The sequence below is a fragment of the Salminus brasiliensis genome, chromosome 18, assembly GCF_030463535.1.
Source record: "Salminus brasiliensis chromosome 18, fSalBra1.hap2, whole genome shotgun sequence".
NCBI classification, from domain to species: domain Eukaryota; kingdom Metazoa; phylum Chordata; class Actinopteri; order Characiformes; family Bryconidae; genus Salminus; species Salminus brasiliensis.
This window is the reverse complement of record NC_132895.1, coordinates 23,439,869-23,467,488: the sequence shown is the minus strand read 5'-3', so window position 1 is coordinate 23,467,488 and position 27,620 is coordinate 23,439,869. Positions and strand designations below refer to the sequence as shown.

The 27,620-nt window shown below is 42.3% G+C and overlaps 1 protein-coding gene across 1 annotated transcript; it reads left to right on the top strand.

Annotated features, from left to right (window-relative positions):
• The first annotated feature begins 36 nt into the window (after nucleotides 1-36).
• rars1 (arginyl-tRNA synthetase 1) lies at nucleotides 37-27,169 on the top strand. The gene is made up of 15 exons (XM_072661767.1): nucleotides 37-175; nucleotides 1,342-1,479; nucleotides 3,770-3,958; nucleotides 4,312-4,420; nucleotides 4,534-4,634; nucleotides 4,736-4,857; nucleotides 7,712-7,832; nucleotides 8,890-9,019; nucleotides 11,674-11,778; nucleotides 13,138-13,316; nucleotides 18,035-18,144; nucleotides 19,534-19,639; nucleotides 21,769-21,941; nucleotides 24,049-24,296; nucleotides 26,962-27,169. Exons 1-15 carry the CDS (start codon nucleotides 131-133, stop codon nucleotides 27,069-27,071), a joined length of 1,986 nt encoding a protein of 661 aa, XP_072517868.1. The 5' UTR covers nucleotides 37-130; the 3' UTR covers nucleotides 27,072-27,169.
• Nucleotides 27,170-27,620: the final 451 nt, after the last annotated feature.

Sequence of the window (27,620 nt, the reverse complement as noted above, 5' to 3'; positions counted from 1 at the left end):
CTCCGCCACCTAACCGGTCCACCACGTGACGGGAAAACGAAAGCAGCCGGTGGAGAGTGTGTCAGAGCGCTGGTGCTGAAGTTTAACACACGGCGGTGTAGCCTTTAGCTAGCTAACGTTTTATCCGAAAATGGGCGACCCTGTGACCGAGTACACGGCTCGACTTGTACAACAGGTCAGTGTGTGTTTAGGTCTGAGAGTTAAAAAGATCAAATGAAGAGCTTCATGTTGGTCCGGCGTGGTCCTCATGTTTCTCAGTGTAGCTTAGCGTTAGCCTAGCATGTGGGGAGATGCTGATGTAAGGGGATGAAACCCGGTGCAGACAGACAGACAGACAGACAGACAGCTAGCTAGCTAGCAGATATCGGTTAGGTACTAACACACATTTATATTAGTTTAATAAAAGGACGGTTAGCTTGTGTGAACCCTGCATAAACTTGTGTCTGGTGTTAAAGGTCTAGCTAGCTAATACTCCAGCTGCATGGTTCCTGTGTTATTTTTCCCAGCCTCCTCTTATGAGGGGTAGCTGGGTCTGTTTACCATTAGTGTAGTGTACCAGTACCAGTAGCTGTAGTCCCATTTAAACGACCGATTTCAGCCTCTAGCTGTATATCCCAGTGTTTATTAATGTGCCTTTAAAGGAATAGTCCAGTAGAAAATCATGTGAACAAGCTTGATCACTGAGCCCAGATCAGCAGTGGATCAGCCAAGCCATGTTTGATATCTGAGGTTTGCTTCTGTAGAATTTGGGACAAGAGATGTTAGGCTGGCATTGCTACCAAACACTGGATTTAGACTATCACCAAGTTAATCCCTGTATATACTGTAAAAATGTTTCTCAGGATGCATCTGGAACTTCTTTTGCTTTTGTGCAGACAAATCGGTGTGGTTTAGAGCATAGGTGGACTTTAGGCAGTAAACACCAACACACACAGACTGCTCTGCCGAGATGAATGGCGAAGCAGCTGCATTTCTGCCGATTTTTAAAGCAAATGCGTATTTAGGCAAGTGTGTACGGAGATGAGATTGGTGATAGTCCAAGTCTAGTGTTTGTTGGCTTTGCCTCACCCAGCTTGTAAACAAAAGAAGCAGAACTTCAGGAAGCATGCCTGACATGCCTTAGCTGATAGATTGCATCTGGAGGGAAGTGGCAAATCGTGGTAACTTTTCTTTTAAGGCTTTTGCATAAAAATGACCTCTAACATGAATAGCTGCCCTTTGTCTCATTCAGACTGCAGTCCAGCATGAACACCTCTTCTAACTTCAGTATGAATGGCTTTAAGCTTTGTGCCACATTAATAGTGACCAGCCGGTCTCTCTGTCTTTCGCCCTACCTAACAGGAAAGGGAGATACAATTCCTCTCAGCTGAGATAGACCGGCTGAAGAACCCACAGAGCCTGGACTTCTCCACCACAGGTCTGGATGAGCTCAGAGAGGAAAACACCAGACTAAAGTATCGTCTCAACATCCTCAAGAAGGTGAGGGCTAGCAGGCCAACGTGACGCATGGGTTTGTCCTTGTGTTACCATCACCCATAATCCCTGGCACGTATTATCTCATGAATTTAAAAACTTTACTGAACTAGAATGCAGTATGTGCTGGTGGAGTTGAGCCGGTAAAAATAAAATGTTGATAAATGCAGACTCACGATCAGGAGAAAGAATAATCAGTGTCAGTGCCCCTCATATACTACTATATTACTGTTTTAACTGTCGACTCAGACTGCCTTGTAATTGGTATGCTTTGGCCAACCGGTACAGACTCATCCAGACAGAATTGCAGCTAAAGTCAATCGAGTTTCGCTCAGTGTGACCCTTTTGACAGTAGGAACATTTTTATTAGGGTAAGCAGTAGTAAGAATAATGGAGCGTTCACACTATAGCTCTATTTAGACAACAGTCATATCACAAAAGCATGAGTACGCTTCTAGCCTGAAGGTTTGCATCGGTTAAAGACGCACTGGCTTTTGTTTCAGTCTGGGGTGGAGCAAAATTCCATCAACAGTTTGATTTAATTTTCGTTTCTGTATTTTTATTATATTTTTTTAAATTCACTTTATAAACTGTTTTTAATATCGACTGAAGGATCTTGGGTACTTGCGTACAGAGACGTTCACACTATAGCCCTATTCAAATTGGATTAGTGTATCAGGGGGACGTCTGTAATAAAAATGCCATGTGTCCTCGTATTTGGACAACAGTCATATCACGGAAGGATGAGTACGCTTCTGGCCAGTAAGATTTGTATCAGTTGAAGGCTTTTGTTTCAGTCTGGGGTGGAGCAACAAAATTCCAACACCAGTGAGAGTTAACATCTGCCTGAAAAAACACAGACATGTGAATCAGGACGGTGTTAGAATGATCAGGCCGCTGCTGAATTCAGGGAAAAACAGCAGGTAATTCTGGCTGTAGTTTTCTCAGAGGATGAGGGAGGGAAAACACAGATATGGCCAATCAGGATGGAAGTAAAATCACAGAGGAGACCCTGTGAAAGGGAGAGATACCCTAGGATCCCATGTAAATTTAACCCTGTCTGAATAGGGCTTTCGACTTGCAAAGCATACAAGGAGCTGAGCTTTAAGGGCAGTAAGTTTGACACAAGCTTTGAACCAGGTTAATTCCTCAAAACTCTGCATGAGTGTGCCACCTGCTGGTCACGTTGGTGTACATGAGATGTGCTTGGGTCTCAGATGTTTTTAACATGTTAAAGAAATATCTCTATGGTATTTTCCATGTAGAAAGTTTCTGCATTTGAAAAAAGTTCTTCTATAAATGTTCAGAAATTCCCTACAAAATTAAGACTTGTCCACAACCGTGACAAAAAGGATCTAAAATCCTGGTATGTCGGTGGTTTATGGCTCAGTTTTAGTCAGTAATGTTGCAATATTTGAAAAAAACAAATTGAATATTGATCAAATGATTGATATTCAGCCTGAAAACAAGACAAGACAACCATATTGACCATTTGTGACGGACACAGATGGAAATTGGCTTCCGCTTTTATCCCATCCGTGCAGTGAATACACACATACACACCAGTGAAACACACACAGTGGACAGTGAGTGCACGAGTCCAGAGCAGTGGGCAGCCATTGCTGCGGTGCCCAGGGAGCAGAGAGTAACGATTGTAACGATGGACCGGGTGCTTTCACTTTCCCCTCACTGCTGGTAGTACTGGAGTACTACATTTTGTACTGTAGTCCCAAACTCCACAAGATTTAACCATTTTCTCCAGTGTTGCGTGCTGTCCTTTAGAAGACATGCATGTAAAAGTAGCATCCATACTGGGAATAAAAGAAAACCGTGTGGATAAAGTGTGTTTAATTGCTTAAGCTGATGGAATGTAAGCTGTACACCAGGAAGTACACAGTACGGACAAAAGTATTCAGACACTCCTTTTGATGAGTGAGTTTACAGTTGCACCCATTTCTGACACATGCATGTAGTCGCACAGCTTGTTTAATTGCCATTATAGAAGCATTACACCCAAGCATGGTTGCTCTGGAGCTTCCTGTTATATAAGCAAAGTCACCATGCCCAATGCCAAGCCCTGCAGCACTGGGCTGTGGAGCAGTGGAACGGACTTCACTAGAGTGTTAAAGCTGCAGCCAATACCTCTGGGATAAGTTTGATTGGCATTTCTGATCTATAACCAATCATCCATTATCAGTACTTGACCTCACTAATGCACATATTCACTAAAAAAAATGTTTTCTGGGTCTTTGAATACCGTCTAGTAACATTTGAACATGACCTTGTTGTCTTCTAGAGCCTGCAGGAAGAGCGGAGCTACAGCGGCAAGAGCATGACCAACATCAACCAGCGACTCCAGGAAATCTTTGGGGATGCCATCAGTGTTGCCTACCCTGACCTAGAGAACCCACCACTGTCTGTCGCTCCCAACCAGCAGGGCAAGTTTGGGGATTACCAGTGCAACAGTGCCATGGCAATGGCTCAGGTCAGTCAGATAAAGGAGAGATAAAGGACAACTCAAGCGAGGTTTTCCACCAGAAATGTAGTTTATTGAGTCCTATTTTTACTTCTGCATGCTTACATGCCTAAATAATGTTTTTATTAATGAGATTCCCGTTGAAGTTGTCCTATATACTATTGTTTAAACTTGTGTTCATCCATTGCTTTGTGTCATGCCTCCAAAATTTGGCAATGCCCCTAATGCCGATCTAGGCTTTTATTCCTTACTCCTGTAACTTGGAAGAATGACTCTATGTAGTTAATAAATGATAAGTCGTGACATAATGAACATGGACATTTAGGTGGTTAAGTAACGTTAGCGGGCCTTTCTTTCTCCAGATGATGAAGTCTAAGGGACTGAAGGTTAGCCCTAGGGAGATAGCGGAGAAGATTGTCCAAAACATTCCTGACAACGAGTTAATTGAGAGAGTGGAAATTGCTGGACCAGGTTTGTAATTCACTGGAAAATATAAACTAACAACAGTGAGAATGGGATGGGTTCTCGGTTTCCTCTGGCTTGATGAATTGATTGATTTATTTACTTGTTTTGTTTGTTTGCAGGATTTATTAATGTTCATCTCAAGAAGGCATTTGTCTCAAAGCTTCTCACAGGCCTGCTTCTGAATGGTGTCCAGCCTCCACCTTTAGATAGGAAAAAGAAGGTTTGAGAAGTTTTTGCTTGAGCCAAAATGTTTATGAAAAAACACAGTTGGAATCTTTTATAGATAAATGAAATGTATGCTCCCCTCTCCTTTTTTGATAGGTTATTGTAGATTTCTCCTCTCCGAACATTGCGAAGGAGATGCATGTTGGTCATTTGCGATCCACCATCATAGGGGACAGCATATGTCGCCTCTTTGAGTTCCTCGGCCATGACGTCTTAAGGTGAGTGAGTAGCAGTGGTACACTCTAAACAAGACCTTGCATCAGGAAGTTCTTGTTTAGCACAGCTTTGTAAAGGAATGCTTCCTTTTAAGAGGTATATGCAGTGGGGGGAAAAAAGTATTTAGTCACCAATTGTGCAAGTTCTCCCACTTAAAAAAAAAAAAAGAGAGAGGCCTGTAATTGACATCATAGGTAGACCTCAACTATGAGAGACAAAATGAGGATAAAAATTCTGAAAATCACATTGTCTGATTTTTAAAGAATTTATTTGCAAATAATGGTGGAAAATAAGTATTTGGTCACCTACAAACAAGCAAGATTTCTGGCTGTCACAGACCTGTAACTTCTTCTTTAAGAGGCTTCTCTGTCCTCCACTCATTACCTGTATTAATGGCACCTGTTTGAACTCGTTAACAGTATAAAATACACCTGCCCACAACCTTAAACAGTCACACTCCAAACTCCACTATGGTGAAGACCAAAGAGCTGTCGAACGACACCAGAAACAAAATTGTAGACCTGCACCAGGCTGGGAAGACTGAATCTGCAATAGGCAAGCAGCTTGGTGTGAAGAAATCTACTGTGGGAGCAATAATCAGAAAATGGGAGACCTACAAGACCACTGCTAATCTCCCTCGATCAGGGGCTCCACGCAAGATCTCAGCCCGTGGGGTCAAAATGATCACAAGAACGGTGAGCAAAAATCTACGGCTACCGTCAGTAACACACTACGCCGCCAGGGACTCAGATCTTGCAGTGCCAGGCGTGTTCCCCTGCTTAAGCCAGTACATATCCGGGCGCGTCTGAAGTTTGCTAGAGAGCATTTGGATGTTCTGGAAGAGTATTGGGAGAATGTCTTATGGTCAGATGAAACCAAAGTAGAACTGTTTGGTACAAACACAGTTCTGTGTTTGGAGGAGAGTGAATGCTGAGTTGCATCCAAAGAACACCACACCAACTGTGAAGCATGGGGGTGGCAACATCATGCTTTGGGTCTGTTTCTTTGCAAAGGGACTAGGACGACTGGTCCGTGTACATGAAAGAATGAATGGGGCCATGTATTGTGAGATTTTGAGTGCAAACCATCAGCAAGGGCATTGAAGATAAAACGTAGTTGGGTCTTTCAGCATGACAATGATCCCAAGAACATTGCCAGGGCAACAAAGGAGTGGCTTCATAAGAAGCATTTCAAGGTCCTGAAGTCTCCAGATCTCAACCCCATAGAAAGCCTTTGGAGGGAGTTGAAAGTCTGTGTTGCCTGCCGACAGCCCCAAAACATCACTGCTCTAGAGGAGATCTGCATGGAGGAATGGGCCAACATACCAGCAACGGTACTCAGCCTTGTGAAGACTTACAGAAAACGTTTGACCTCTGTCATTACCAACGAAGGATATATATTGAGATGAACTTTTGTTATTGACCAAATACTTCTTTTCCACCATTATTTGCAAATAAATTCTTTAAAAATCAGACAATGTGATTTTTTTTGTTTTTTTTTGGCATTTTGTCTCTCGTAGTTGAGGTCTACCTATGATGTCAATTACAGGCCTCTCATCTTTTTAAGTGGGAGAACTTGCACAATTGGTGACTGACTAAATACTTTTTCTCCCCACTGTGTATATATATTATTATATATACTAATTATAATAATAATTCTAATATAATAATGGTTAGTTGGCTGGTAATTACTTTAAGCAGAATTATAGGACATATGTTTGGACATATATGGACATATTTGATCTGAATTCTGATTATTGGTCGCTAAAATGAATAACTGTGCTGGACCTCGGCACAGTGCTGTCGGGGCTCGGGACTTTTATTCTGAAATTGGAAGTCTGTGAGACTAAAGAGGAGATAGCCGCTCCTCCCTTCTCAGTTCTTCTTATATGGAATACGAGCTGGATTACTCGCTGATAGCTGATGACTGGTTGAGGGGACGTGTAGTTGGTTATATTGGGGGAGTCTTGCTGTTTGCTCTGATCTGTGTATGATGTCTGTAGGTTACTCTGATCCTGGGTTATGAAGCCTAGAATACCAGCTGCGTTTGGATCGGTCATTTTGGATCTGGCCAATTATCCGCTACCCAATCCAGCTAATTTTGTTAGTATCTGAGCCCGATATCTGATTCTAGTATTGGATCGGTGCATCCCTAATTTAATGACATTGTTTGGTATGCTATACTAGTTGTAGGTCTAATGCTAATCCAGGTATTTGTATGTAGCTGTTCCAGCCAATGCAAGAATTTGTCTTAAATTTCCGTCTTGGTCACACTTGTTAAAGTGATGGTGGTGTTCGATGATGTTAATAAATAATATTGGGCTGCCACCAGGAGAGATTTGGAAATGGTCAGACAATTCCAATCACACACACAAAACCACTTACTTATGTTATCAATGTATCTCTGTCGTCATGAGATTGCTGATTCAAGCCTCATTAATGCCACAACAATCTGTGGCCCTACAGCTCCCCCATAATTTGATGCAATGCAAGCTCACCTAACAGAACTGGCAGTTAGAGTTCTCCTCTAAGAAAAAGTCAAAAATGACTTGGTTGAAGAACATGCTAGTCTTCACTGTCCTAAGGTTAGGACAGCATAGTTAGCATTGTTTTTTTTTTTGTTTTTTTTGTGTGTGTGTATGTGTTTGGGAGGGGGGGGTGCTTACAATTCCCTCATCAGCATCAGCTCATCATTATGGTCTGTATATTCGTTAGTGTCACTTTTTTATTTCCTTGTGAAGAACAGAGCCATGCCACAAGTGGTTATGTTTCTGTGGCCTTCATTTAAGAAAACATTATTTGGCTTAATTGTGTTTCATCTGGTTCAAAGACCTTTAACAGCTGCTCTCTCCATCAGGTTGAACCATGTGGGAGACTGGGGGACGCAGTTTGGAATGCTCATCGCTCACTTGCAGGACAAGTTCCCAGATTATCTGAGCGTTTCCCCACCAATTGGAGACCTCCAGGCTTTTTACAAAGTAAGCTTCCCTTAATTCAGCTAACCAGTCTTCGTTCTAGTTTATTTAATCCAGATGTTCTGTACATGTTTGTTATATGCACTGATTATGGACATTGGCAGGCTTGTGCATGCTGAATAAGTAGATCAGTGATGTTCGCAAGAATTCTTCTTTTTGGGTTTTGAAATAAAATGATCATTAAGATCTGTTATGTTTAGTAGAGAGAGACACTTTATTAGACTAGACTGATGGACTTTTTTTGTATATGAAACATTTATACATGTATATGATATTTAGCATGTTTCCATGTTGCTTTTTTTTCTCATTGAGTGAATGAACATTAATTCTACATTACAATGTGTAGGAGTTTGCTGTCTGTAGAGCACAGAGTTGGATGAGGAGTTGGGGGTTGGGTTAAGGTTACAAACCTTCCTTTGAGAGAACTTTATCCCATGGGCAACACTTTGGTCAGCCCTGACTGGGCCAAACTATTAATTATTACCAAAAACAAAAGTGCATTTTTTGGAAGAAAAAAAAAAAGGCAGAATGGTTGCACAGCTAAAATTACCATGGCATCCCAGGTGGTTTAGGTTGGTGTTACTAGGTGGTTGTTAAGGTGTTGCTAGGCAGTTGCTATGGTTAGTATGGTGTTTCAGGTGGTTGCTGTGGTACCCTATGTGAGTTTTTGAGTGTTACCAGTGTATTTGCCTTGTTGTCACATTTGAATGCACCCCATTTATTCATGTGACCGCAAGTCTGGTCAAAAAGCTGTATACAAGCACACATGGCACAGAACATCAGATGGATCAATGTGGAATTGGTCAATATCGGTCAATAACTGTGGGTTATGCATCGAAAATCCAGCAGATACAGAGGATTATAAATCTGATAATGTAGTTTTGCTTTTTAATGCATGACAATAATAATAAAATCTACATTTTGCATTTATTCTTCTTATTATTACTATTTCTATGAATCATTTGTCTAGAAGTGATTTGCTTAAATAATAAAAAGAAAAGCCTTATTTTTGGAGCTAGGCATTAAAAGGTAAACTGTTGTATCTCTTCTTTGCTCTCAGGAGTCTAAGAAGCGCTTTGATGAAGATGAAGAGTTTAAGAAGAGGGCCTATCAGTGTGTGGTCAGGCTGCAGAGCAAAGAGGCAGACTTCATCAAGGGCTGGAGCCTCATCTGCGACGTGTCTAGGAAAGGTATGCATAGGCCAAACCGCACAAACCGACAAGGGTTAAGAGCCAGACGCCTCACCTTTTATTGTAAAGAGTCAAATACTCTTGAATGAAAAGCTTACCTTGAGGCACCACTAGGGGTCAGCGTAGCCGTTCAGCTGAGATGCCAGATGAGGAGCTTGCTTGAAATGTTATCTGTCCTGATTCAAAACCTGAGCAATGTTTAGTTAAATGACAGACCTAATATTCAGAGACACCTAATAGCTTCGCTGTGGAATTTACCATCTGCCTCGTACGCTGTGTCTTGATTACATCACAGGCTACTGGCAGATTGAAAGAGGCTTCATTTATTCACCTATGGCGGGAAAATAAATGGAGAGAAATTTGTTATATAGTCAGCAGTTCTCAGGACTCGAGCGGGTTTTTCTCTTTTGGGGAGAGGTTGGGGCGAAGAGGCTACCGGCTTTCAAGTCTATTTTGCACAAAGCTTCTGTGCATTAGGGTTGAAAATAATTACAGAGAGCTGAAAAAATTGCAGCTCAGAAGCCTGACTGGCTGCAGGGCTCTGGTTTTATGCTGACAAAAACGTAAAAGCCTCGTTGGCCTGGCTCCCTGCATGGTTTTCCGTATGAATGTGCGCTTGTCCACATGGTCAAGTGACAGAGGCATGAGGCAGGAGTGTTCTACACCAATTTTCTATGGTTATTCTTTGTGGCTATCTCGGGCATACAGCCTGTGTAGTGCTGTAGGCTATAGTGCTTTTTTTTTTTTAAGCAACAGCAGCGGCTAATGTCCGTATTTTGCTGCGTAGACGTATTAAAGGGTAAAGAATGTTTGAAGGCTTTGCTTCGTAAAGTTTTGTTTTTCTGTGATATTTAATGACCGGAGTGAACTTTACACATGATTGTCTTCCCTTAGTGTAACGTCTGTGTAAGATTTACAGTGATGTTAAGAAATCTCACTGCTCCTTCATAAAGGAGGATGACTGTCCGGTTCTACAGGTTTGAGTGAGATATGGCACTGCCTTTATTTATGCTTTATTTAGCTTTTCATAAATCACACAGTCACCCAAACAAATCCATGTCACTGTTAAATAAATAAAAAGAAGAAAGAAATTAATGATTTATTTATTTATTATTAGCCAAATTATCTATTTTTAGGATGTTTTCAAACATGTTTGGTCACACAGGCCACAAGTCTTTAAGCTGATTAGTTTAGAGTTTAGAGTGTGGTAATACTGAACATTGTGGTTCAGCCAATCAGAACAAATAAAACATATAGAATATAACAAAGAAAAAAATATATAATATAATATTTGTATGTTTTGAAAAGTAAAAAAAAAAAGATTTTGGCAGTTGTATTGCTTGAACAACAAAGCTTGGAAACAACCACCACCACGCTCTGCTACAGTGTGTTTATACCATATGTCACTGTCCTCCTGCATCCCAGCTCTAGTAGATTAGACAACAATGTTAATTTTTTTTTTTTACCATTATAATTTCTACATAATATCGTGAACTGTGAACCCAGTGTTTATCTGATCATGAGGCTAGGAATATCATTACACCCCTATTTTTTGACCCAATGAGCTCCTATTTTTTTTTCCTGATCTAGAGGGAGTGAGTTGAAGCAGGGGGAAAAACAGCAGCATGAGAAAACATGGCAGTGGGTACAGCTTGGCTTACCTTCTTCAAAACACTCATCTGTATCTGTAATGTGCAGCTCTAAATATAGAGAACACTGTTAGCCAGATGTTTGAGTGTGAAGCCACAGTAGCTGTTCCAGCCATACAAAGCCTACAGCTTCGCATGGAGTTGCAGCACTCGCTGTTCGTACACAGTATGCCCCATTACGCTGCAACCTTGTGCAGTTACCTTTCCGACTTCCAACTTTTAATACGCGGCTGTGCAGACAGGATCGCTTAGCTTAGCCGAATGAATTGAAGTCTGTCCAATCGGCTGGCTGGCCTTGTCTCAGGAACAGACGAGTAGCCTCTGTAACCTTCACAATGTTGAGCCATCCATTTTAACTGGAACGCACGCTATCTCGTTTTGAATTGGTGAGCGTTCCCTTTAATTCCACATCGCTTTAAAATTATAGACTGAGACCTTCTCCGGCTAATCCCTCACCCTCATCCACACCCCCTCCTCCCCTTCGCTTTAGCCTCTACGTTTAATAGAGACCTTTTCCGAAAAGTGAATCTATTCCGACCAGCGCTGCAGTTTTAGCTTCTGAACTCTGAAGGGCACGGGCGCCCCCAGGCACTGTCGCTGACTGCATCTTCTTCCGTGTCTGCCTCAACTTCCTCGTCTGTCTCCGCTACCTCCTCCACCTCCTCCTCTTCCCTATGTATCAAGCACTTTTCACTTTGGCTCCATATTTATCTTGATGAAGTGCTGGGAGTACCCGGTACTCTCAACGCCTTAATAACCAAAACCACCCCACCACCGAATGTAGACTTATCTAATGAAGGTCAATTAGTGTGTGTGTGTGCGCGTGTGTGTGTAGTCTTTTTCCTGCTGAACACGTCAAATCCGTTTTTTTTGCTAACTCGAGGCGCTTGCTTAGTTTGATTTCCCCTGAGGTGTGGCTCCTGTAATTAAACACCCCTCTCGCTCTCTCTCTCGCTTTCTTTTTCACTCATGCTGTCTCTCTCTCTCTCTCTCTTACTGTGGTAGAGTTCCAAAGGGTGTACGACTGCCTGGGCATCCGGCTCATTGAACGAGGGGAGTCCTTCTACAAGGACATGATGATTGACGTGGTGAAGGAGTTCGAGGACAAAGGTGAGTGCGACCTTTCAGGACATCACAAAAAGCACCTGAAAAGGACACATTTCCGTACATCCCTCTGTTCACTCGGTCTACAGACGCTTAGCTCCACCTATTCACTCTGAAGCTATAAGGAGTGTTTTGTTTTTTTGTTTTCTTTTGCCGAAACTGGGTTTTAAATGAGGCACAATTTGGGGCAGCCAGTCAAAGCAGAGGTCATTTACATGTATGCTACATGGACAAAAGTATTGGGACACCTGTTCATTCATTGAGTGCGTTTACATGCACTTCATAATGCGATAACTGCAGAAAATCAGGTTTCCTCAGTAAGCCGATCAACGCATTTACATGCACGCACTTGAGTAATCAGATAATGGAGGAAAAAATCCAGGTCTACGAGTCAGGCAGTAATCGCATTTTGCAACCATTGAATAATCTCACCGAATAAGACATTTCATGCAAATCATTATAAAATCAAGGGTATTAAAATAAATAAATAAATAAATCATTCTTTCCAGTGAAAACACTTCCACTGCTCCACAGCTCAATGCTGGGGGGCTGTATACTTTTTCGGTGGATAATCCCACACTGATGTGGTAAGTCAAAGGAAAGATATAGAGGTGTGATGCATTGACTGTTCTAACCTAGAACAGTGAAAATCAGTGGGATTCAGTGGATTTCATTTCTGTGGGACTACAGCATCCCTGCTACTAATGATTTCATGGAAAATTAAAATGATCAGGAAAATTCAGGCACTCATTCAATTTGTGGGCATTAGGGGGCAGTATTGTTTCAACAAGCTCATTTGTTCTGTGATCTCTCTCTCTCTCTCTGCCTCTCTCTCTGCCTCTTTCTCTGCCTCTATCCTCTCTCTTTTTTTTCGGTGCCTATCTTTTCTCTTTTTTTCACCACTCTATTTTCCCCCTTTTACTGCCTTTCTTTCTGTCATCTCTCTACCTCCTCCTTCGCTTCTCTCTCTCTCTCTCCCTCTCTCTACCTTCTTGTTTTTTCTCTCTCTCTCGCTCTCTCTCTCCCCCTCTCATATTGTCTGTTTCTATCTCTCTCTACCTCCCTCCCTTGCTCCTTTTTTTCTCTCTCTCATCTATCTCTCTCTACCTTCCCCTTCTTTTTTTATTCTCTCTCTCTCTCTCTCTCTTTCTACCTCCATCCCTCTTCCTTTTATATTCTCTCTCTCTCTCTACCTCACCCCCTCTTGCCTTTTTATTCTCTCTCCTTCTTGTCTCTACCTCCCTCACTCTGTCCTCCCTCTCCTCACTTTTCTGTGCCTCTCTCTTTTTCGCCCTCTCTTACTTTTTACATCTCGCTCGCTCTCCTTTGTCACTCTCTCTTGCTCTCTCTCCATCTCTGTCTCAGGCCTGGTGGAGTTGGACGAGGGCAGGAAGATAGTGTTTTCTCCAGGTCAGCCAATCCCCCTGACGATCGTGAAGTCCGACGGGGGCTTCACTTATGACACGTCGGACCTGGCAGCCCTGCGGCAGCGTCTCTTCGATGAGAAGGCTGACATCATCATCTATGTGACAGACAGCGGCCAGGTGCGCGGGAGCACGTGTGTATGTGTGTGTGTGTGGTCCCGCTGGACGGCAGCAATCTATGGAGGGGTTGTAGAGAAAGTCCAGTCATGCCCCAGAGCTCACACCTCTGCAGCAAGACAAACCTGCGCATGCTTGTGTATGTGTATGTGTGTGTGTGTGTGTGTGTGTGTGTGTGTGTGTGTGTGTGTGTGTGTGTGTGTGTGTGTGTGTGTGGGTGTTTCTTCTCAGCGCATCAAATATTAATACAGGCCAGGCCAGTTCTCTGGTATGCACCAGTCCTTCTCACTGCATCAGGTTCACACATTAGTATCATTGCACTCTGTATGAGCCCTGGTGTGAACGTATGCCTGTCTGCATACAATGACTAGCACAGACTTCTGCTGCCGGGACCATAGAAGCCCATGTTATATCAGAGCTGAATTATACAGCCGTTCAGCATTCTTCTTGATCAGAGAAGTAACCGTGTTAAGGTACTCTGCAGTTTTGGGTTCTATGTCCAGTAGAATACAGTACAATACACTTTATTGTCCAGCGCTGGCTGGACATTGTTCTTTAGGTTCCCCTCCCGATTATTAATTAAAACACACAGGCATCACACATGCGGTAAAGCCAACACTTACACAAAACAACACCCAGAAGACTCAGTTATGTAGACCAGTGTAATTGATTTGCGGTGAGAAATTGTACAGACTCAACAGTTTCACCTAAACAGCGTTTTACTGATTGGCACAGCTGACCTTTGTTAGCTGTATGTGCCAGTTGTCTCTGTGGGCGTGGCTTCCACTTCAAGCTCCTAGCAAAGCATGCTAAAAATATACATGTATCCATACTTTTAGGACTCCGAATGGCTTTAATGCTAACACTATGGCCTGGGTGTTGCGAGTTTGAATCCCAAGCCATGCCGCTTGGCCATCAGCAGCCGGAGTCCGAGAGGGCACAAATGGCCGATCTCTCTCTCTCTCTCTCTCTCCGGGTGGGTAGATGGTGCTCTCTGCCCTTATGTTGGCTGGCACAGGCATCTGTTAGCCGATGTGGTGGCACTGGGCTCCCTGCACTTTCCTTGAAGTGTGTCGGCTTCCTGGCGATGCTGCATCAGCGGCAGTTTGAAAGAGCTGCTGGCTGGCTTCATGTATCGGAGGAGATGTGTTAAGTAGTTACCCTACTTGGGTTGGGGGCATAGCTAGTGCTAGGGGGCGCTGCAAACGGGTGGGTTCATTGGCAGTACCAAATTTGGAGAAAACAAGTTACACCTACAACCGTAGTGATATTTTACATTTGAATTGTTGTTGGGCTAAGCAGAAATTAACAGTCAGGTCCACAAGTAGTGGATGTGGATTTCAAATGAAGTGATCAAGATGTGATTGGAGTGTAGACTTTCGGCATTAATTCAAGGGGCTTACCGGAACTATTGCATTAACAGTTTAGGAATTACAGCCGCAGTTAACAATAATCCCTCCATTGTCACAGGCTTAAAAGTAATTGGACAGACTAAAACAATTCTTAGGATTATTTTTAATACTTAGATGCAAATCATTTGTATTCAGTGACTGCCTGAAGTCTGTACCTCATGGACTCATGGCCAAATGCTAAGCTTCCTACCTCGATATGCTTTGCTGGGCCTATTTCTTTTTGTTTGTTTTTCAGCCGTTTTCATTCGCTGCTTGGTTGTGGCTCTTTCTGCCTGTCTTCAGTAAGTGAAAAGCTGTGACATTTGGTTGAGGTCAGGTAACTGACCCGACTATTTAAGAACATTCATTTCTTTGCCTTAAGATGCTGTTGAGATGCTTTCGCAGTATGTTTTGGGTCATTATCCATCTGTACAATGAGGCTCTGGCCATCAGTTTTTCAGAAAGTATAGCTCTACACACTCCGAATTCATCCTGCTACTTCAGTGAGCATCACATCATTAATAAACACCAGTGACTCAGGTCCATTGGCAGCCATGCGTCCCCTTGAAATCCCCATGAGTTTCCACCAGGTTTGACAGATGTTGTGGTGTGCTTCGGATGATACGCCCTTCCTTTCCTTCTTCTTAGTCCTCTCTTTCCATCATTCTGATACAAAATTACAAAAGTTGTCACTGTTCAAGTACAGCTCCAGCTGTACATAAAGGCCGCTTTAGGGCTGCTGACATGGCAGAATATATATATGTGTGTGTGTGTGTGTGTGTGTGTGTGTATATATATATATATGTATAGTTAGAGTTGGAACGTCCCTCCATTCTTTGGGTTAGTTTTTTCCTAATTAGCTGTTTTCTCTACCTGTCTGTCTAGCTATATATCTGTATATCACCCTACCTGTCTATCTGTCTACCCACCTCACTGGTTTCTACCTGCCTATCTGTCTGCCTGTCTGTCAAACTGTCTGTATATCTGCCTACCCACCTATCTATTTTTTTATATCTGTCTGCCTATCTATCTATCTATCTATCTGTCTATCTGTCTAGCTATCATCTGTTTCTACCCACCTATCTCTTTCTACCTGTCTGTCTGTCTACCTACCTACCTGTCTGTCAGTCTGCCTACCCATCTATCTACCCACCTCACCACATCTATATATATCTATTGATCTGTCTTTCTATCTCTGTCTGCCTGTGTATCTGCCTACCTACCTATCTGTCCATCTTCATATCTGTCTACCTACCTACCTGTCTGTCTACCTACCCACCAAATTATCTGTCTATCTATCTGTCTCTGAGGATCTTTTCTGACCATCCTCAGAAATCTGTCTATCTGTCTATCTATCTGTCTTTCTACCTACCTGTCTCTGTCTGTCTGTCTGTCTGTCTGTCTATCTAGCTAACAAACACAAGTTCCCTGTATAGATGGATTGTTTTCTTTGCATACACTAAATGTGCTATATAGTACTGATTGAGAGAACCTTTATTGGTTTTGTGTCAACAACAGTTTACAAACCCTTTTTAACAGGCGTTTGCTTGTATTGTTCTATATGGAACCATTGACTTTACTAAAGAACTAATAATAATAATAATAATAATAATAATAATAATAATAATAATTATTATTATTATTATTATTATTATTATTATTATTATTATTATAATTAGTATTATAGATATTAGTACGTTTAATACTTAAAGTTCAAGTATACATGTTAAGGTTTCAGTTGAACACATTTTGCCCAGGCTTATTACATCCTAAAGCTCCTTATTCAGTAATGCCATGGAAAGTAATGCAGACTAACTGTTCTAAAGTTATAAAACCGAGAAATGGAAGCCGGGCCCTTTAAAGCACTACATATCATGTTGTTTTGTGTTCAGATTTACTAGTTCAGCCTGATCTCCCTTAATAGAAGTGAGCAGGTGGAGACTGTCAGATCAGCAAAGTTTGAAGTTATTGCCGGTACACAGTGTGCTAGGGAAAGCTGGGGAAATGAAGACTGGCATATGGTGTAAAGATTGGCATATGAGTTAAGACCATTAAGACCATCCTCAAAAGTTGTTTCTCTGTGGAAGTGTCTTTGTTCATTGTAGCGAAACACAAACACGATGGTCTCATTGGAGGGCGGTTTTGACCACTTTCCAATAATAAATGAAAACAGTTAAAAATGAGTGCAGCGAGTGTGTTTTCAGCACGCAAGAGAGAACGGCTCCACAGATGGCCTGAGCGGCTGTTGTTAACCTGTAGACTGTAAAGCCTCTCGGCCAACTGGTAAGTGGTGGTCAGTGGTGGTCAGTGATCATTCGCTTAAGCGCTCGTTCATGTTTTGCAGTAGAAAACATTTAGTGGAAATCTGGAAAAGGCTGGTTTAGGATGTTCTGAAGCCAGACACTATATAAGGGCTGATGTAGGACATGAATAAACACGGATGACTAGCAACACATCCTGCCCATTATTTTTTTAAAGCATCATTCCTTTTGGACTTTTGGAGCCAACATTTGGTAACCGCATTCTTGCCTGCTGCCAGTAGGATCTTTAGGTTTAGATAAGTATAATCATTGCTCAGTTCATCCGAGATACAGACTTTTAAAAAATTATTAATGCCAAAACCCTGAACTTTCAAGATGATTGCTGCTACAGCCTTCCTGAATGGCTGAATAAAGGGACAAGACCAAAAAATGTGTGTATGATCAGCCTTAAGTGTTCCACATTCTCTCCTGCATTGTAGTTGAGTGCCCAACTGTTAAGCTTTCTGTTTAGGGGAAACTTACTTAATTAACCTAATTAAGTTCTTAACCCAGTTTTCTGACCATTTACAGCAGCTTTATGTAGCATTTCTACCATAAAAATCAAGTTAATGCCCAACTGATTTGATCTGAATAACTAATGTCATATTTGTGTAAAATCCTGTAATATTACTCTATCTCAGTCCACATGCTTCGTTCATGTCCACTTTCACTGACGTATTTGTATCCCTCAGCTTGTCCACAAATGCATGTGTAAAGCATGTCCTTAAGGGATGGCCCAAAGCACAAATCTCACTTCTCAACTGTAGGGGGAGCCCAGGAGGAAGAAATGCCAGTACTCTCAGAAATCTGCATTAAATTGTTCAATAGGAACTCTTAATGGATGCATTATTGTACTATCGATAAAATGTATTAAATACAATTCCAATAAATTGAGCTCTATAAAGCAGGCCCAGCTCTTCACTGCTGTTCAGAGCATCGTAATGCTAACTAACAGCCACTTTACAAGGATCCATGTTTTTTCAGCTTGTCCGTTTGTGTATAAATGTGCTTTGTGTATGTTTCATAACAGGCAGGGCACTTCCAACTGGTTTTTGCTGCAGGGCAGATGATTGGCTGGTATGATCCTAAGGTCACACGTGTGGAACATGCAGGCTTTGGAGTGGTGCTTGGAGAGGACAAGTAAGTGTATCACTCATTCACACATTTTCTCTGTCCCTCTCTCTCAAAGCAGAACAGCCGAGGCGGTCATTTTGGCAGGTTTATGTATGTAGGTTTGTGTATGTTGTGTATTTCTCCCTAGAAAGGCCACAGTGGTCATTTTGACGGCTCCCCCGCACATCCGTTGCTACCATAACAATGCATCTGCACTGCAGCTTCATCAGGCAACATTATCAGAATAGGCTAAAGAAAAGCAGACAGGATAGAACAGAAACATCTCCAAAAGGGTCAAAATGACCACCACAGCCATTCTTGTAGTATTGTTGGTAACCGGCCTTTCTAACCTTTTTTCAGGTTTAAAGACTTGGTAACAGAAACATGGTTGTTTCTCCTGCTAAATTGCAGTGTCCTTGCACATGGATTTTATGAGGGTTATACTTTGGTCATCAGTATTTTGTCATTTGTGTAAAGCATGGGGTTTGCACTGTATGGATGAAAGTATTAAGACAGCGTATGCTTTGTTTCTTCTGAAATCAAGAGTTTTGGCTGCTTTTGTTACGGAGTTACTGTTTCTACTGTCCAGGGAAGACTTTTGGAGCATTGCTGTGAGGATTTGATTGACGAGCATTAGTGAGGTCAGGATGTTGGATGTTGACCGCCACCCCACCTCATCCCCAACTCAAAAGTATTGGGTGGAGAACCATGAATCACTCCAGAGAACACAGTTCCCCTCCACCACAGCTTAATGCTGGGGGGGGGCTTTATATCCCTCTAACCCACACCTGGTGCCAAAACCGTCATGTCAGTCTACTCTGGAGAGTCTTATTTTATTGGCAGTACTTTTCTTCAGGGATTGCACAAGCAGTGTGTCAGTGCCCCCATCAGTGGGTGCAATTTAAAGTACGTGAATGCATTCATTAGAGGGACATACATTTGGACATAGTGTTTATTACTTATTTGTCCTGTAGACCTTCAGAATTGTGGTTAGTGGACCTGTAAGATGCATGCTTTTGTACCACTGGACTGCTCCTTTTTTCATGAATTCAGTGCGTCTGTCATTACCATGGTAACATGGTCTTCTTTCCCTGAGAAAATAATTAGGTGAAATCTGACCAACAGATTCAGATTTACAGCTTCATCAATGTAAAACAACAGTAATTGATGATGATGATTTCAGTGATTTTAACAGGCTGATGGCACCTTGATCCTCAAGCATGATCTTCAGCATGAGCCGCAAAAAGCACCAACGTTGCATTTCCTGTCCGCCGGCCTTTTCGTGAAAACAAACTGTGGGGTTGGAGATTGTCGCTTGCTGTGCGAAAAGCCCTTTGTTGTTATGCGCTGAATGCTTCATACCTGTGTATCTCTAATGCACTCTTACTGAACTCCCGGTGTCTCTCCCTGCCACAGGAAGAAGTTTAAAACCCGCTCTGGGGACACGGTCAGGCTAATGGACTTGCTCGAGGAGGGCTTGAAGAGATCCATGGACAAACTTAAAGAGAAGGAAAGAGATAAGGTGAGGACTCCAGGCAAGGAGGATGGATGGATGGATGGAGGGAGGGAGGGTTTGTGTAGGGACAGGCACAGGCTTATTCACACATCCTTCTTGCTCACTCGTTCGTATTATTTGCCTTAAATTCCTCTCGCGCTACCCTTCGCCCGTCTCGTGGTTCAATTCAAACAAGATCAAGGCACAGCAAATAAGAGCAAAATGGAAAATTGTGACTCGGTGCGTCTCCCTCGCGGACTCCCACGGGAGTTCAGCAATTAGCTTTGCCTCACCTGCCTATAATGAAAGATTCTCTAATAGCTCCGCATCTTCACACTGAAACGCCTCAAATGAAGTGCTGATTTGGAGTTGCGTAAAAAACACAGCTCTTAGATGAAAAGAGCAGTCTCTTTTCTACCCGCTGCCTCGCACTTGATCTAAAAGGCTTTTAAAAGAAGATATGGTCTTGTACATTTTTCCTTTAGTCACAGTACCTGTGAGCTTTTCCTTTTTCCTTTTTTTAAATTTTTTTTATTTGAAGCGTTTGTCGAAGAGGCTGCTAAAGCAGAAGCATATTCTTCTGAAGTGACGGCTAATATATTTTGCATTACTTGTCAAGGATATTGAAAGTTACACATGCTGCATTAAATTGTGCAGGGAAAGTTAGCAGGCGTGTAATCGCACCCCATTCCCCAGGGCACAACCAATTAGAAGCCCGGCATCGGTGGCAGACGCCAATTTCGTCTTATTCGGGGGATCTGATGTTACGACGTGCACCGCGGACCATTTAGACGGCCCTCCCTGAACGTCACTCTGCCGAGCCTGGCTGTCTTCCCAAAAGCGCCACCTGCTAAGGAGCTCCTAGAGTAGCTTCGCTGAGAAAATTTCCATTCTTGGTGATGGGCACTGATGCTGGTCTCGTTACCCAGCAGAAGGTTGCTTCTCATCAAACGCTGCATTAGCAGTTCTTCTCCTCTACGTAGGCTGATGTCTCACGCAATTATGGGTTTTGGGCCAATTTGTTGGATGATGTTTCTGTCTAATTAGGGAAATTACTTTCTTTAGCACAGCACGAGTTTAGACTTGCTTGGCTCGTGTGAAAACTTCATTTAGGGCCTGACCACAAACAGGCTTGTTTTCAGTACAGATACTGATTTAAGGAGCTTGCAGACACTTGCAGTGTGTTTTAAATGATCTAAATTTTGTAGTGCTATGGCTGGAGCTTTTAGTGCTTTCCGGAAATTGGCTCGTAATGTTCTTATTGTCTTTAGTTTTCTGTAGAGAAAGTTTTGTTGGTATTTTAAAGGGATGTCCTGATCCAGTTACTTGGCCCTCCAATCCGATCTGACCACCGTAATGCTAAGTATTGGCTGATACCAATCCAATTTATAGCTTTCTATAAATAAGGTTCATAGACTTAGTGTAGGTTTAGGTATTAGGATTTGCTGTTAATTAATACTGACAGTCACTTTTGTATTGTTTTTGGTGTTACCCTGAAAGTAAGGACTGCAATATACAATATATACACACTATAGCATATGTGCGTTAGCCTTCTCCTCTCAGTTTTGAACATGCTATTTAGTGCTGGTTTTGGAACCAGAGAAAAGCAAGTGTTACACATGCCAGTAGAAGAGTGTTGGGATGTTGGATTCATGTTCAGATTTAGATATAGTGGTTTCCAACATGGTATAACTTACTTTAGTCTATAAAAGCATCAATAACCTGCTCAGGAGAGCTGAATGGTGGGGGTGCCATTGTAGTAACCAAAACCATTTTTACCTCAGCTCAGCATGTGGGATCATTCTGTACACTGTGGTTAAAGATTTATTTATTTATTTATTTATTTTTATTGTTAATTTACTTTCTGAGACCAATAACATACGTTTTGGCTTGTACTTACAGAGATGAGATGGTGACTGTCTAGGTCTAGTGTTTTTCAAAAAACCCAAAACAAGCCTTTTAAGACCACCTTATTGGTCAGATTTTGCACCTGACCTACCGATCAGCAGGTTAACAGTATGGAAAAGCATTATCAGCCAGCCAATGTATCAGCCTGTCTGAGTCTACACTGTGCACTTTCTCTTTTGAGTGTTTTTTGGGCTGCATGTGCTGTTTTGTTGCACCCACTTAACTCCGTACATGTGTACATGCACCAGGTTCTGACCCCAGAAGAGCTCACGCAAGCACAGTGCGCCGTGGCTTACGGCTGCATCAAATACGCTGACCTGTCCCACAATCGCATCAACGACTACGTCTTCTCCTTTGACAAGATGCTGGACGACAGGGGCAACACCGCGGCCTACCTCCTCTACGCCTTCACTCGCATCAGGTGAGCCCCCGCTGGGGATCGATAGCCACAGGCAGGGGGTCCGTACTGGGACTGGAGACTGGATTGATTCCTGCGTGAGTGGGGGGGGAAAAGAGCAGTCTCACCAGGGGTGCTTGATGGACCCTGTCTAATCAATAGCTCTCGCAGACAGCTGAATTTGTGCACCCTTGCCACTGTCTGCCTGTTGTGTTGTAAATATAGAAGGGTGTGTGGAGAGGAGGGTGATTCCGATATGCCCTTCCGATGTGGTTTCATGGACTTTGAAAAAATGTACTGAGTGGTTAGAGAGCTGATAGAGAGATCGAAGGAAAGACTTGAGTGTTTACTTTAGGGCAGCCCTATATATATATATAAATATATATATAGCAAAGATGCAATGAGAGGTTGGAGGCATTACAGGTGTTTATCAGGGAGGCATAATAGGTTTGCTAAATCGTCTTGATGATTTTATATGTATGGATGGTTTTTATGTGTAGCTATCCTTCAAGAAGCACGTAGGTTACTAGGCCTGTTGTCATCAGACTGAAAAGGTCTACATTCACAGCTAATTTCAGTTCATTTGCGCCATCACAAGCATACCCTATTACTGCATGGTTGCCGGCCACTGGCTATATATTAAACGGCAGTAACGAAGCTAAAATGAGTTAATGGTGTCTTCATTTTTAAGGATGGTTTTGAGAACAAGTACTTCTACTGAAAAACCAACAAGCTTTCGAAGCTTGCAGCACGGTGTTCGGGCCAGCCTAATACATCTATGTGGGTGGTAGAGGTTCCTCTGTGTTGGTGCCCTTGAACGTGTGTGTGTGTGTGTGTGTGTGTGTGTGTGTGTGTGTGTGTGTGTGTGTGTGTGTGTGTGTGTGTGTGTGTGTGTGTGTGTGTGTGTGTGTGTGCGCGCACTCGCATCAATGTGAAGTCACTGGAGAGCTTCTCGGGTCTCATTTGGTGTACCAGCCTGCCTCTGTGCTCTCCCCCTCTCTGTCAGGCTCTTGGCATCATGGCAGGAGTTCAGAGCATTAGAGTCATCACACCTTTTTTGTTCTGGCTGTAGGGGTACTTTCTGCCTTGGCCCCCTGTCCTTTTTTCTTTTCTATTCTGGAATAGAACCCAGCATTTCACTGCCACTTCACTCTCTGTAATGAATGGATTCAGCATGGTCTCTATTAGCGTGTGCCTAGTTCGGTACAGTCCTGCCTCTTCTATTCAGAGCTCAGTTCTCTTCCAGCATTCAGCAAATATTAATATGGGTACCAGTTGAACAAAGCTTTTACAGTCAAACTAACATGATGGAACTTTGTTATAGTTTGTTTAGGCCATTATCAGGAAAAATGATCATGTTTAATATTATATAACTAATATCAGCTGATGTTTTACTTTTTTGTTTAGCTTCAATTCTTTTGTGGTGGGGGTGGGGTTGGTCATGGAGCTCTGCAGTTATTGAGTCAGCAGAGCATTGAAGAATTTTAGCTTTTAAGCCCAATGCAACTTTACATGGTCTGACACTTGGAGGCTGAGTTGCTGTGGTTCCTAAACGTCTCCAATCTTCAATAATACCACTCACAGTTGATGGTGGAAGATCTAGGAGGGAAGAAATTTAACCAACTGACATGTTTCAACTTTGGTGTCCTATTAGAGTACCACACTGGAATTCATTGAGCTCCTTAGAACCACCCATTCTTTCACTTATTTGTAGAAAGGCAGACTGCATGGCTAGGTGCTTGATTTTGTACACTTGTGGCAATGGGCCTGAATGAAATCCCAAATCCTGAATTTAATAAAAATGTGGTGTGTCCCAATACTTTTGTCCTAAATATTCTCTCTCTATATACATTATCTCTTTCTATTCTTTTACTGTGTCTATTGCAATTGCAGCAAAACATTAGGATAGGCAGTGTTCATATCAGCTGGGTTTCAGTTTTTTTATTTAATGGCAAATTAAGGCAGGTTGCTTAAAAATTGCTGCAGTATCTCCATTGCAAAAGTCAGCATCTCAGAAATGGATGTAAACGGTATATTCTGCAGTTTTTAGTACTTCTAACTGGCGCTTGCCATGCTGTTTTTAATACCTCAGTGTTCTTTCATTAACATAATACCATCCTGTTATCTGCAGGTCTATAGCCAGGCTGGCTAACATTCAGGAAGCTGCCCTGCGCAAAGCAGCTGAGACGTGCGAGATCGTCCTGGAGCACGAGAAGGAGTGGAAGCTGGGCAAGTGCATTCTCCGCTTCCCTGAGATCTTGCAGAAGATCTTGGATGACCTGCTGCTGCACACGCTGTGTGACTACCTCTATGAGCTGGCCACCACCTTCACAGAGTTTTACGACAGCTGCTACTGTGTGGAGAAGGACCGGCAGACAGGTGGGGCTCTCGGCATGGCTTTGAACCAAAGGGTTAGGAGTGCTTTGCAGCAGGGTGGGCTGGGCCAGTTGGAATAATGGCTGGTTTGGGCTGTAATATTTATAAAACTTGGCTTATAAAGCTGGCATTTTCCTCAAGCCTAAATTCTCTAATGTTCCTAAGGCATTTGTCAGACTCCTAGTCCTGCATGGCCACAGCACTGTGGAGGTAATGGTGTAACTCATTTAAAACACCTGATTCAACTAATTAGGAAGACCTTTGTGGGATGAGTTCATTGTGTTGGAAGAGAGAAAAACGCTAATGTCTGCAGAGCTGTGGCCTGCGAAGAACTCTGCGATCTACCGGTCTTGGAGACGTGTCTAGAAAAGACTACAGCATAACTTCATTACGTAATGCTATTACTGAATGAAATGGCACAATAACCTTAATAGACAGATGCCTTTTTTCATCCCATTAGGTGTGCATGAAGGGACAACGTGTTTTAATGTGAAGAATAGACTGAGATTCAGGTCCAATTTCCTGTCCCAATGCCCTGCATGCAATTGGACTTTTTTCTGTGTGCCACCACCCTCCCCCCATAATTACATTTCCTCGTTAAGAGCTGGTTACACAGACACTGATGAAGCTAGCTCTTCTTGGATTAAATAGCTCTTTTAATACAGACTAATGAAAACTGGGTTTCACAAAAGAGATTAAAGGCACTCGTGGGCTGTGACTAGTCATGATTGAAAAAGTTGCTCTGAAAAGTGCGGTGATTAGAGGCTTCTGAACTTTGTGATGATGTGATCTAATGTTTGACGAGGGCTCAAGGAGCTGTGATGTGATGGAAGCCGCCCATTGAGTTAGCATAGAGTACAGTTTGGACCACTGTTGCCGCTATTGGAAATAGGCTGTCACGGTAACTACTCTTATTTGGACGATGCGTGGTCACACAAATAATTGCCATAAACAATATTGTTGTCATTTTAAGACCGTTTCATGCCACTGATGGGGTCATAATAGCGTAAAATATGCAGTTGCAACCCAGTATACCTTTGAAAATTGAAAATAGTCACACATTAGAAATAGAAAATCTCTCTCTCTCTCTCTCTCTCTCTCTATATATATATATATATATATATATATATATATATATATATATATATATATATCGTAACTAAATAAAACATGAATAAAATAAAGCCACTGTTGTTTTTCTCGTTCGCGTTAATATGATCTGCTTGCTCATTTGGCTTTAAGCCAAAATGTTCCCACACTGGAGCTGTGCAATGCGAGTCCATTTGGACTTACAATTCCAGCCTTCCGTCTTTTGTACAATTCATATCAGATTAAGACCCTCTTGTACTGTTAGTGGCTGTGGTCTGATACTCACTATACTGAGCGATGTACTCTGTGTGTCTCAGGTTTACACGTTCGGCTAAGTCTGAGAAAATAGAATGCACAGTTAAATACAACACTGTGTTTCAGCAGGCGTACACGAGGTGAAGCATGGCGCGCATGATGGCCTGGAGCCTTTCTATGATGCTTTGTCAACAGATGCAACACGTACTTGGGTCCATGAAGGCGGTTTCAGTTAGTCTTGCTTTGAAATACAAGCTACGAATGTCCATGTATGAATTAAGGTTGTGAAAGACTACAGCAGCAGGAAAACTGTATTCCACACTATTATGGTTGTGTTATTGGCAGTCGATCCATGGTCCACATGCTGGCCGATCTGTAGAGGAGCATTCTGTTACTCTGCTGCATGTCGCAGTCCGCTCTGTGTGTATGAAGGCATCATTATTGATGCATTGGTCCTTGTGCGCACTGCACTTCTTTGTTACACGATAGATGTCGCTGTCTGCTCACAGACTCGACCTTGCCTTCAACAGAACGCGGGCTGAAGAACAGAACGGTGGAACCGGCTAACGTCAACGTCTCGACTAAAATACTAGCAAGTAAACGCGGTCAGCAGACATGGTCAAAGTCATGTCCATATATTGTACGATAGGTCGATACCGTAATGAGCGTAACAGGCCTAAGAGGAAGAACTTTCTTGTAGTTAGTCTCCACGGTTTTCCTTATTTTCAGTAGTAAAACATGGCAAAGTTTCAGATTCAGTTTCAGTCGTCTGGCACTATGGATTTCCCATCCTCTCAGCGTTGAATTAACCAGTTTAGAATGGTATGGATTAAACAATTTACTATAACTATATTCAGTAGACAGCACTTGAGAGCTAGAAGGTTGGCTCCATATTGACGAAACGCCTTACAACCGTATTTTCAGTTCCTTTTATTATTACTCAGTGGCATAACCTTTTTTTTTTTTCCTTTTTTTTTTTCTTTTTTAATTGTTTGTGGTTCTTAAATTTTCCCAAAGCAGCTCTTTAAAAAAATACACTAATCAGTTCTGCTGACATTTTTTATTATTATTATTTTTCCACCTTTTCATTATGGTTCCCTTTCCTTTTCCTATTGAATTTTCAGAGCATTGCTTGAATCTCACTTGACTTGTGGGGGGCGGGAAGCAGCAAAATAGTGCCTACCATAATATTAACTGTTGAGTTAGTGAATGGCCTTTAAAAGCCCACGCGTGCAAGAAGTCACTGATTTAATAGGAAAGGAAAGAGGTATCTGAAAATTGCTAACTTGCCACTTACACTTACGCTTTCTCTTATTCTTCTCAGGGGAGGTGGTCAAAGTCAACATGTGGAGGATGCTCCTGTGTGAGGCCACAGCAGTCATTATGGCTAAGGGCTTTGACATACTGGGTATCAAACCGGTCCAGAGGATGTGACCCAGTTGTTGCCTTGACCACAAGCTCTTCTCGCCAACAGTAAATGTCCAGTTGGATTTTACGGTAAACCAAATAAAACCCAAATGACTCCTTGTAAAGACGTGTTTGGCTCAGTTTCTCATCTTTCTTCACATAAATGTCACGATAGCCATCCAGAGGTTGAGGGATGGCTAGCCAGAGCTGCCAGTCTTGATTCTTCACAGCTCATATATTCAGGAACGTTCAGGAAAGACCGTTAGGGAAAGATTTATGGTCGTTTGTAAAATTTGAAAATGCAGCGTATATTCTTGTCAGATAATACAGATGAATTAGTTGTGTAGCTTTTGGCACTACCGCAACTACAGTTATAACTTTATTGGCTTTTGTTGCTATAGAGCTTAAACACAATACAGCAGAAATGGACAGCCTTGTGGCTGTTATGCAATAAATCAAGATTATTTGTGTGCGAGTTCTCGATTGGTTGATTTATTTTTCTTCCGAAGCAAAGACTTCAGACTCGCAACTATTCCATTTTAGATAAAGTAATGGAGTTCAGCGTGTATAATCCTG